Below are 11,773 nucleotides of genomic sequence, written 5' to 3' on the forward strand. Positions count from 1 at the left end.
GCACCACCCTCCGCAGAGCTTTCCGTTTGATGGCGGTGCAGTTCCCGTACCAGGAGGTGATGGAGCCTGTTAGAATGCCCTCCACAGTACATGTGTAGAATGTTCCGAAGATGCGGGGATGCACACCACCCGTGTGGTACGTTCGGTCCACGTCAGCTCCTCTGAGATGTAAGCCCGAGGAACTCGAAGCTGCTGACCCTCTCTAGAGAGGCTCCGTTGACTGTGACGGGGGTGTGCGCTTTCTCTTGCTTCCGGCACCAGTGTGTCAGGAAGCTGACCTCCTTTCTGTAGGCCTCCTCGTTGGCCCACAATCGTGGTGTCATCTGCAAATGTGATGATGGCATTGGAGCTGTGTCTGGCTGAGCAGTCGTGGGTGTACAGGGAGTGCAAGAGAGGGCTGAGCACCCAGCCCTGAGGAGCTCCGGTGTTAAGGGTCAGCGAGGAGGAGGTGACGTCGCCCATCCGTACCGCCTGGCGTTGGCCCGTCGGGAAGTTCGGGATCCAGCTGCGCGGAGAACTGTTCGGACCCAGATCCCAAAGGGTCTGAACATAGTCGTCGACGTCACATCAATAACGGACCGGTCGGCCAATGAAACGTTAACAGATCAGCCGATGAGGTGTCATGTTAGAAGCACGGTGACTCCAAATGGATGAAAGAAGAATGGCTCCAAAGGCATGTAGGCTAAACTGACCTTAGTATGACATGAAACAGTGCTGTCATTTTGGAAAACGGTGGGAAAATGTAAAGGTACGAGAACAAACCAGAAACAGCGAGTCTTCAGCAGGACCAGATCCGCTTAGAGCTCGGTTTGCAAACCTCAGGAGGGCTTAACTGTCGACGTCTTTGACGTTAATGAGGAGAATAGCAACAAAAACACTCTCTAGCTGCTAGCACACATGCTAATGATTAGCGTTAGCTTCCTAGACAGCTTTCGGCACTTCGTAAACACTTCACAAAGGTGCTAATTGTAAAATATCAACGGTGCCGTTCTAGTTTCCGTCCTGGTGCTCTTTGTGCTGTGTAACAGTGACCACAGTGACTTTATCCTCACCTGAGCGATAGTTTAAGACTGTTGGAGAGAGACCGCGAGATCCCCACAGTGCACTTTGCTCAGAAAGAGAAAACAGAGAAATCAGAGATGAACTCCTGATCTGCAGCGGGAGCATTCACTCGTCCACTTTTCGCTCTCTGGGGAGTTTAGTTAACCACAAATATCTTGTTTTAGTGCTGTGGTTCTCGTGTTGGCGTTCCAGATAAAGAGGAGTTCAGTCTTCCAAACTAGAACTGATCCACAGTCAGAGCTCCACCTGAGGGCTGTGTAAGCTAAGCTGAGTTCTCTTCAGCTGAAGGAGATCTTACGGTTTACACTTAGCGGCGTCTCTTAAATCTAAAGGCCTTTAATTAGTAATGAACTTCACCTGCTGCTGGTGATGAGGAGGGACAGTGCAGAACTGCGCCGTCTGCTGGCGATGAGGAGGGACAGTGCAGAACTGCGCCGTCTGCTGGCGATGAGGAGGGACAGTGCAGAACTGCGCCGTCTGCTGGCGATGAGGAGGCCCCGCGCAGAACTGCGCCGTCTGCTAGCGATGAGGAGGGACGGTGTAGAACTGCACCATCTGCTGGCAATGAGGAGGGACAGTGCAGAGCTGCGCCATCTGCAGGTGGCCTTCAAAATGGTTTTTGACAGCTTTCCTTTTTTAGATTTTCAACTCGAAACGTTCGTTAATGTTGCGGAGCGCCCTCTAGCAGTTCTTGTAAGGCCAAAATGCAGTATTTGTGGTGACAGGAAGAGAAAAGTTTCTACGAGATGTTCTATTGCCCAGCCATGTAATTATAAACAGGAGCTATAACAGGACTAGTTCTCAAACTGATGGTAACAGGCAGTGATTTCCAGAGTTACCGTAAATGAGAAGCCTGGAGCACCAAGCTAAGTTTGACCAACCAAGATGCAGCTTCATTTTGACACTGTAGTTTGAAATTTGTGGTGATGATGATTTTCTGTTTGGTGTGATGTTTTTAATCTCAATCAGCTCTACAAAAAACTTTCTCAGTTGTTTGTGCGGCGTGCCTCGACACATCACAGCTCGATCGGTAAAATGAATCCATTCTCTAGTTGCACAGACAAATTTTCCAAAGTTATACCAATCAGCGCTCAGTAGCAGTAATGCTAACCAATCAGCACTCAGTATCAGTAATGCTAACCAATCAGCACTCAGTATCAGTAATGCTAACCAATCAGCACTCAGTATCAGTAATGCTAACCAATCAGCTCTCAGTATCAGTAATGCTAACCAATCAGCGCTCAGTACAGTAATGCTAACCAATCAGCACTCAGTATCAGTAATGCTAACCAATCAGCACTCAGTATCAGTAATGCTAACCAATCAGCACTCAGTATCAGTAATGTTAACCAATCAGCACTCAGTATCAGTAATGCTAACCAATCAGCTCTCAGTATCAGTAATGTTAACCAATCAGCTCTCAGTATCAGTAATGCTAACCAATCAGCTCTCAGTATCAGTAATGCTAACCAATCAGCTCTCAGTATCAGTAATGTTAACCAATCAGCTCTCAGTATCAGTAATGTTAACCAATCAGCACTCAGTATCAGTAATGTTAACCAATCAGCTCTCAGTATCAGTAATGTTAACCAATCAGCTCTCAGTATCAGTAATGCTAACCAATCAGCTCTCAGTATCAGTAATGTTAACCAATCAGTGCTCAGTATCAGTAATGTTAACCAATCAGCGCTCAGTATCAGTAATGTTAACCAGTCAGCACTTAGTATCAGTAGTTTTAACCAATCAGCTCCCAGTATCAGTAATGCTAACCAATCAGCTCTCAGTATCAGTAATGCTAACCAATCAGCACTCAGTATTAGTAATGTTAACCAATCAGCTCTCAGTATCAGTAATGTTAACCAATCAGCTCTCAGTATCAGTAATGCTAACCAATCAGCTCTCAGTATCAGTAATGTTAACCAATCAGCTCTCAGTATCAGTAATGTTAACCAATCAGCTCTCAGTATCAGTAATGTTAACCAATCAGCTCTCAGTATCAGTAACGTTAACCAATCAGCTCTCAGTACCAGTAATGTTAACCAGTGTTTATTATGTTTCAGTTTATTATGTCTCTACTCAGACAGCGCTCTGAGACTGAAAGGCACCCAGTAGTGTGAGAATGCTGCCTACATTTCCCATAATCCTCTGTCAGCGCTGATGCTCTTTGGAAAAGAGTGCTAAATCACACTAATCGTAGGTAAAGAGCCACTGAGGTGCTGCAGCGCTGTGTTTTATTCTGTTGAGCTCTTCATCACGTCTGTTTTACATTCTGCTGCCAGCGTCCTGTAGGCTAATTTAAGCTAATGCTAATGCTAATGCGGCCTGGCCACTAAACCCAGTGAAACGCTGGTGCTTTTTGAGCATTAGAGCTTCTTACTGTGAGGAAAATGTTTAATTTATGTAAAATACGTTTAGGTTAGAAAAAGTTCATCATGCTAGCCCTCTCAAAATACTTTGTAGTTTGGTTAAAACATGCTAACGGATAATGCTAACATCGAGCCATTGGCATCTTGTCAACATCGTGACGCGCTGCTTCCTTTCAAACATGATTCGGTCGGAGGCGTCTTCGTCACAGCGGTGCTTTCCGTTGCCCTGACTCGTGAGGCAGCACGGGCAGCGAGGCATCAAGACAGCTGCCTCCAGACTCGGACACAGCCATGCATTTTCACTTTGTGTGGATTTGTGCTGCTGTTGGTTGCGCAGCGCTGTGAGGTGCAGAACAGCTTTGTTTCATCAACGCAGACGTGAGACAGCGTAAGACGGGAAGCCTCACCAAAACACCCCAAACAAACCTGGACGCTTCATTAAATGTGGTCATTCAGAGGCTTCAGCAGTTTTAGGCCTCATTTGTGGGGCAGTTGACTTACTGTCATGTGACGTCATGTTGCTTGGAGAACGTGTGCAGCCTTATTCGTATTTCGAGCGCTTAAAAAAGCTCATAATCCAGACGATCCAGTGACACTGAGTGTAAAAACACACACAGAACAAAGTGCATCAGGTCTGGAACCTTTTTGTTTACTACATTCATTTTGGTCACAGGCTAAATCTCAAACGCCTCCATGCTCCCTGTGTAGTGCACTACATAGAACAAGTCATAACAGCTTCTATATGTCTAATATGTCTAATAGAAAGCCATTCAGCTGTTAAAGGGAAACTCCACTGATTTTGCAAAATTTCTGCATAATTAACCAGATAAGATGTAAATAGAGTGGTTCAGAGTGGTTCTCTGTTCTGGATAAACTTAGTCAGAACTGTTCACAGTGGTGTTGATCGGAACCAGACGTCCATCTCTAAAAGTTCCCTCACAGAAAGTTACTACATGAAATGGTTATGAATTCACTGCCTGATGACTGTTTTATGATAGTTTTTAGAACTTAAACTCCATTCATGGTGGAGGGATACATAACATGCAGGGCGCTGTGAGGCAAAATAGTCCCCAAAGAAAACTTCTTATTTCAGATTCTCCACTATTTTCCATCATCAACATTCCATATGAACTCAGAAGACTCGTGTAGGTTCACTGGTGGTTTTGGACAGTAAATAAAATGTCTATATTTGTGTTGTAGTCATGGTGACCCCTGGTTTCTATCACCACCACTGTAAAGACATCTGACTCAGTAAGTTTCTCTATAATGATCACATCAAAACACTGAATGTCTGTTTAAATCTCAGTGACTGAATTATGGAGAGGTTTTTAAACTCCCCCTCAGGTGCACGACTCTCTATCCTACATTCAGTGCACAGTTTTAGTGCAGAAGCCATTTTCTTGCCCTAAGCAGTGCACTATATAGGGAGTAGGGAGCTATTTGGGACGGAGCCACAGAGAAATCCAGCTCACACATTCAGACTTCGGAGATCTACAGAGTTTTAACCCCTTAAATCTTCACTTCACATCATCCTTCAATCATCCCACATAATCCCACTGATGATGTCACTCCATGCATTCAGGCTGAATCAGAGTCCATGATCAGCTTCAGACCAGCCTTTCATGTTTATTTCTTTTCATGTTTTATCATCAGCACCACAGGGTACAAAATCCAGAGTGTACTTATATATATATATATATATATATATATATATAGTGCAATATACGCATGTTTTTATAAAGATAGCGAAGTATGAAAAGAATTCAGACATTTTTAATCACAGATATGAACGTCTGCTAACATCCTGAGCTGAAAGGGCTTTTCAGAGGAAATCCTCAAAGCTGATGTCGTCTGTAAGTCGGTGAAAAGTGTCCCGTTTTATTCTGAGTAAAATCAGTTCTGTGACTAATGATGATCAACAACAGATCACATAGTACAGATTTAAACATTTGTGTGTGTGTGTGTGTGTGTGTGTGTGTAGACCATCATAATCTACAGTTACATTATTTTAAGCTCAACTGTACAAACAGCACATTCAAAATGGTGCTACTCTCTTTTAGAGTCCCTTAAAGGGGAGCTCCACCATTTAAAAAAAAAAATCTGCATCAGTCATATGTATTTAGAGTGGTTCAGAGTGGTTTGGTGTGAAATGGTTCAGATGTCTTTACAGTGGTGGTGATAGGAACCAGGGGTCGCCATGACTACAACACAAATATAGACATTTTATTTGCTATCCAGAACCACCAGTGAACCTACACGAGTCTTCTGAGTTTATATGGAATGTTGATGATGGAAAATAGTGGAAAATCTGAAATAAGAAGTTTTCTTTGGGGACTATTTTGCCTCACAGCACCCTGCATGTATCCCTCCACCTTGAATGGAGTTTAAGTTCTCTAAACTATCATAAAACAGTGTCTCAGTCATCAGGCAGTGAATTCATAACCATTTCATGTAGTAACTTTCTGCTTTTAGAGGCACTGAATCCTTCAGACGTCTGAATTTAAATAGGCAGAAATTTAGAAAAATTGGTGGAGTTCCCCTTTAAGCCATGAGTCCAATCTTGTCGGTAAAGCTTTTTTATTGCAAACCAGCAGGAGTGTCCACTTGTTTAATCAATTAGTTTAATTACTAGACTGGACATTTCTGCCTTAAAGGAAAACTCCACCAATTTTTCAACATTTCTGCATAATTAACTGGTTAAGATGTAAACATAGTGGTTCTCTGTTCTAGAGAAACTTACTGAGTTAGAACTGTTCACAGTGGTGGTGATAGGAACCAGACGTCCACCTCTAAAAGCTCCCTCACAGAAAGTTCCTACATGAAATGGTTATGAATTCACTGCCTGATGACTGAGACACTGTTTTATGATAGTTTAGAGAACTTAAACTCCATTCAAGGTGGAGGGATACATGCAGGGTGCTGTGAGGCAAAATAGTCCCCAAAGAAAACTTCTTATTTCAGATTTTCCACTATTTTCCATCATCAACATTCCATATAAACTCAGAAGACTCGTGTAGGTTCACTGGTGGTTCTGGACAGTAAATAAAATGTCTATATTTGTGTTGTAGCCATGGCGACCCCTGGTTCCTATCACCACCACTGTAAAGAAATCTGAGAGTCTGACATATGCAGAAATTTTAAAAATCAGTGGATTTCCCCTTTTAAGCCTTATTCAAAGTAATATGACGTTTCAGGTCCATCATGGGGCAGTTCAGGGTCAACAAATTTCATGCTCCACTCGAACTGTGATCTGGCCGTAAAAGAAGGTGGTCTGCCTCTCCTTGGTCAGCGCTGGGGTCGGGAGTCTGTCCCGCTCCTGTGGCTTGGAGGGAACCTGTAAGCAGTCTGACCTTTCTGAGGAACTTCCACTGCAGTTATTCCAAACGGAACAGGAAGAGGAGGTGGTGGAGAAGGAGGAGTTTGATGAGGAGGACAGACTCCCAGGTAGGAGGCCTCTGTTCACTCGTTCCTTGAGCCTCCTGGGGAAAGGAGCATTCACTGTGAAAACAGAGGAGTAGTCTGATCCCATCGGTTGGGGACCGCCGTCTCTGGAATGCTGCTCCCCGTTAGCAGCCGTTACGTTAGTGGGCGTCGTGCATCCTCCACCTTCTCCGTCTGCTCTCCTTTCTCCTCCCCTCCCGACTGCTCCACCTAGCCTGGCTTGGATCTTGAGCCTGAGGTTCTGCAGCGCCCCCTGGAAACGCTTGCTGAGGAGAGCGTAGAGCAGCGGGTTGATGTCTGAGTTGAAGAGCACGAGCCAGTAGGAGAAGGTGACCGCAGCAGGTGGGACCTGGCTCTCCGAGCGCGAGAGGGCGGTCTCGGTGGCCTGCACCAGAGCAACGCTGATGTAAGGCGTCCAGCACAGGAAGAAGGCGGCGATGACCATGAAGAGCCTCACGACGCCGTGATGAGGGTTGCTGGCCTGCTGGGCGCTGCTGCTCTGGAGGTGAGCGAGGAACGTGTGCAGGCGCCGGCTGGAAGGTTTGGAGCTGCTCTCACCTTCGAGCTGCGGAGCTGAATCTCCTGCCAGGTCCTGGTGAGGACCATCAAACTGGGCTTCTGAAACGAACCTCCCACTCACGTAGTACACCAGCCTGGAGGGGTCGTGCGGTTCCAGGTCCGTACGCGAACACCGGCGGGCGGATTCGGAAGGCGTGGGCGGGGGGCGCCCCCGGCTGCGCTGAAGGTGCTCCTCCAGGCTGTGGATCCGTCTAGCGTGGTGCCTCGCCACCCGGACGATCTTCACGTAGCAGAAGAGGATGACTGTGGCCGGGAGGAGGAAGGACAGGGCGGCCATGAAGACCGTGTAGCTCGGACTGCTGGCCCAGTTGACGGAACAGCTGTACATGGGCTTCACGAAGCTGACGTTACTCCAGCCCAGCAACGGAGGAGAGCTGGTCAGCATGGCCTGCAGCCAGATCCAGAGCACGGCCGCTCCGGTTCGCCACACCGTACAGCGAGAGTCGTAGCGCAGACAGTCCACGATGGAGTAGTAGCGGTCCAGAGCGATAGCCGCTAGCGTGAGCACTGAGGCAGTGCAGTAGACCGAGGAGGTGTAGCCCACGTACAGACACAGATCCTGCAGCACAAACGAAGGAGGATATTTAAACACGGGAAAACAAGACCTAAATCTGATTTTTCTCTTTAGGAGACTGATGTAAGAATATTATGGGACTGTTTAACCTGTTCATGTACTTATTTAAGTCATTTTATCTGATGAAAGTGTCGCCTTCCACTGCCACATCATTTTACTTGTTTCAAAAAACTTGTTTTATTAAACATTTCACATCAGGCCACTCTGAGAGACTCTGTTTACATCCCAAGCGTCTCACTGCACTGCAAAAAATGGTCTTTTTATCTACTGAAAACCTCTGAAATCGTGTCTATATATCTAATATTTCTCATTACGAGACTCTGGTAAGAATATAAGATTATTTAACTTGTTTCTGTTCATTTTCACTCGTTTGAAGTCATTCAGTGAAAGTCGTTCACTGGCAGATCATTTTACTTGTTTCCAAAAACGGTGCAGGTAATTTTTTATTTAAAGAAATCATATTTAAAATGATCTGCCAGTGGAAAAACTCTCACTAAATGACTTCAAACGAGTAAAAATGTACAGAAACAGGTGAAATTATCTTCTGATATTCTAAAAAGAGCCTCATAATGAGAATTTTTAGATAAATAGGGAAGATTTCGGAGCTAAGAGATCATTTCTGCAGTGCAGTGAGATGGTTGGGATGTAAACGGTCACTCAGCATGGCCTGATGTGAAGTAGCCCCGTTACAGGGCACTGTGAGATTCCGTGTTAGTGGTCAGATGGTGACACTCACATTGCAGTTCACCCATCCGTTATTCATGATGGAAACTGCCACGAAGGGCATGACGCCGATGCCGACCAGGAAGTCGCTGATGGCCAGATTAATAATCAGCACTGACGTCACATGATGGAACGTCTTTGTTGCCACCACGATGACGATGACCAGGATGTTTCCTGACATACATAACAATCACAGAACAAACAGAGATTAGACTGACCAGTCAGCACTGCGGTCTAGGGATAAAACGACGGACACAAAAGCGACAAAAGCACCAACATTTTGTATGTTTCAAATGTGACTGATATAATTCAATTATTAATCACACAATAAATCTGCATTATAATATTTGATTGCATGATTAGAGAGCCATTTAGACCAGTATTAAACTATATCTACACTCACTGTCCACTCTATCAGCTCCACTGACCGTATAGGAGCACTTTGTAGTTCTACAATTACAGACTGTAGTCCATCTGTTTCTCTGCATACTTTGTTAGCCTGTTCTTCAGTGGTCAGGACCCCCATGGACCCTCACAGAGCAGGTACTATTTGGGTGGTGGGTCATTCTCAGCACTGCAGTAACACTGACGTGGTGGTGGTGTGTTAGTGTGTGTTGTGCTGGTCTGAGTGGATCAGACACAGCAGTGCTCAGTGTCACTGCTGGACTGAGAATAGTCCACCAACCAAAAACATCCAGCCAACAGCGTCCTGTGACCACTGATGAAGGACTGGAGGATGACCAACACAAACTGTGCAGCAGCAGATGAGCTATCGTCTCTGACTTTAATATTAGGAAGCCCTTAACTCGTGTTTGCTTCTTAAACTTGGCGATAGATCTGTAGTTCTTTGTATTATCTGTAATATTGACAATAATTTAAGATGAAAATATCATACTGTACTGTTTAAATACTTGGATATCGCTCCAGAATAACTTTCCACAATCCATCTGTTAATGATATTAATGGTAATTTCTATTATTTTGTTTCTGTACTTTTTTGTTTAAAAGGCTTATTATTCCAGAAGCTCTATAATCATATTATTAATATTTTAATCTATCCATCATGTTGACGACAGAGTAAACAGATTTTAATAAAGCCAAGCAACAACAGTGGACTTAACTGGACAGTAACAAAGTATGGATTGCTCTGAAGAGATTCCAAAACACTTTCAGATTTGGACTTTAAACAGTAATTAAAATTACAATAAAATCAAAATTTAAAATATATTAAAAAAAAAAAAAACTCAAAAAGCATATACAGCCCCCAGTATCTTTTTTTAATTATTTATTTTGTTAATTATTATGTAAATGGTGCTTTACTGTATTGGAAAGACCATCATTTCAGCTACATTATAACATTAATTAGGACTTTAATCAATAATAAACTATAAACTTTCACCTAAACCCCCCATTTTACTGCAAAACAGATGCTGGCACATTAATCCAGATGCACACGTTCAAACCGGAGACGCTGCTTCTGGAAAGACTCCAGTTAAAAATCTCACTCACATCTAAACCGCATCACGATAGAAAACGAACATCGTCAAACATCTGGATCGGACAAACACAGACACTCGGCCATAAAACGCCTGAAAGAAAGATGACCGATACACTGAAAACGCTGAAATATACTGAAGTACTTAAAGGGCAATTCCACCAATTTTCAAATTTTCTACATAACTCAGTGTGTGAGATATAAACGTGTAAACTGGATTTCTCTATGGCTCTGTCCCAAATAGCTCACTACTCCCTATATAGTGCACTGCTGAGGATCTTAATTCTCTCCATAGTTCAGTGTGTGAGATGTAAACAGAGAGATTCAGAGCGGTTTGGTGTGAAATGGTTCAGATGTCTTTACAGTGGTGGTGATAGGAACCAGGGGTCGCCATGACTACAACACAAATATAGACATTTTATTTACTATCCAGAACCACCAGTGAACCTACACGAGTCTTCTGAGTTTATATGGAATGTTGATGATGGAAAGTTTTTCTTTGGGGATCCTAAAATACATTTTAGAACTCAAAACTATCATAAAACAGTGTCTCAGTCATCAGGCAGTGAATTCATAACCATCTCAGTAACTTTCTGTGAGGGAGCTTTTAGAGGTGGACGTCTGGTTCCTATCACCACCACTGTGAACAGTTCTAACTCAGTAAGTTTCTCTAGAACAGAGAACCACTCTGAACGACTCACTGCAATGATTTAATTATGCAGAAATTTTGAAAAATTGGTGGAGCTCCCCTTTAAGGCAGAAATGTCCAATCTACTAATTGAATTAATTGATTAAACAAATGGACGCTCCTGCTGGTTTGCAAGAAAAACCTTTACGGACAAGACTGGACCTCTGGCTTAAAGGGGAATTCCACCAGTTTGTCAAAATTTCTGCAGAATTAAATAATTGCATTTTCTCTAGAACAGAGAACCTCTGAACGCCTCCGTTTACACCTTAACCACTTAATTGTGCACGTTTTTAAACTGGTGGACTTCCCCTGACAGAAAGCTGTCTGTAAGAGCAGAGCCCACCTGTCACCGCACCCACACACATGAGCACCATCAGCACCTCCATCAGCAGCTTCCCGCGAGACGCCCCGCTGAGCCGAGAGCTCGTCGAGTTTCTCCACGACACTCGCATCTCGCCCAGCAGAGGCTCGCTGGAGTCCAGCCACCTGCTGCCCGGCAGCTCCATCCTCCTAAAGCCGAACCGTCAGGTCTGAGATCCAAAACCGACCGAAACAAACCGTTCCTGGACCACCTGAGTGAGGGTCAGAGGCGAGGCGGCCATTTAGGCATGAGAGCGAGGTTCTTCGTGAACAGAGCAGCAGCAGGTGAGTCAGTGAGATCCGTCCCTGTTCTCCTCCTCACCTGCGTTGTGGGATGGGCGGGGCGCGGAGAGCGGAGAGCAGCTGCTGCAGAAGCTCCAACAGCTGACAAAGTGGAAAATCAAACACTTAATGAGACAGAGTCAAAACGAGGCAGCAGGAAGAGCAAACACTGAATCCAGCCCTGCAACCTTCTGTCACCTCACT

The 11,773-nt window shown here is 44.6% G+C and overlaps 1 protein-coding gene across 1 annotated transcript; it reads right to left on the reverse strand.

The window, feature by feature from the left end:
- Positions 1-6,516: 6,516 nt before the first annotated feature.
- LOC118816758 (5-hydroxytryptamine receptor 1F) lies at positions 6,517-11,463 on the reverse strand. Its single transcript, XM_036583335.1, has 3 exons — positions 11,271-11,463; positions 8,759-8,919; positions 6,517-8,007 (listed from the first exon to the last, which is right to left on the reverse strand). Exons 1-3 carry the CDS (start codon positions 11,431-11,433, stop codon positions 6,646-6,648), a joined length of 1,686 nt encoding a protein of 561 aa, XP_036439228.1. The 5' UTR covers positions 11,434-11,463; the 3' UTR covers positions 6,517-6,645.
- Between the last annotated feature and the right edge of the window lie 310 nt (positions 11,464-11,773).

Source organism: Colossoma macropomum, unplaced genomic scaffold, assembly GCF_904425465.1.
Source record: "Colossoma macropomum unplaced genomic scaffold, Colossoma_macropomum, whole genome shotgun sequence".
Lineage (NCBI taxonomy): Eukaryota > Metazoa > Chordata > Actinopteri > Characiformes > Serrasalmidae > Colossoma > Colossoma macropomum.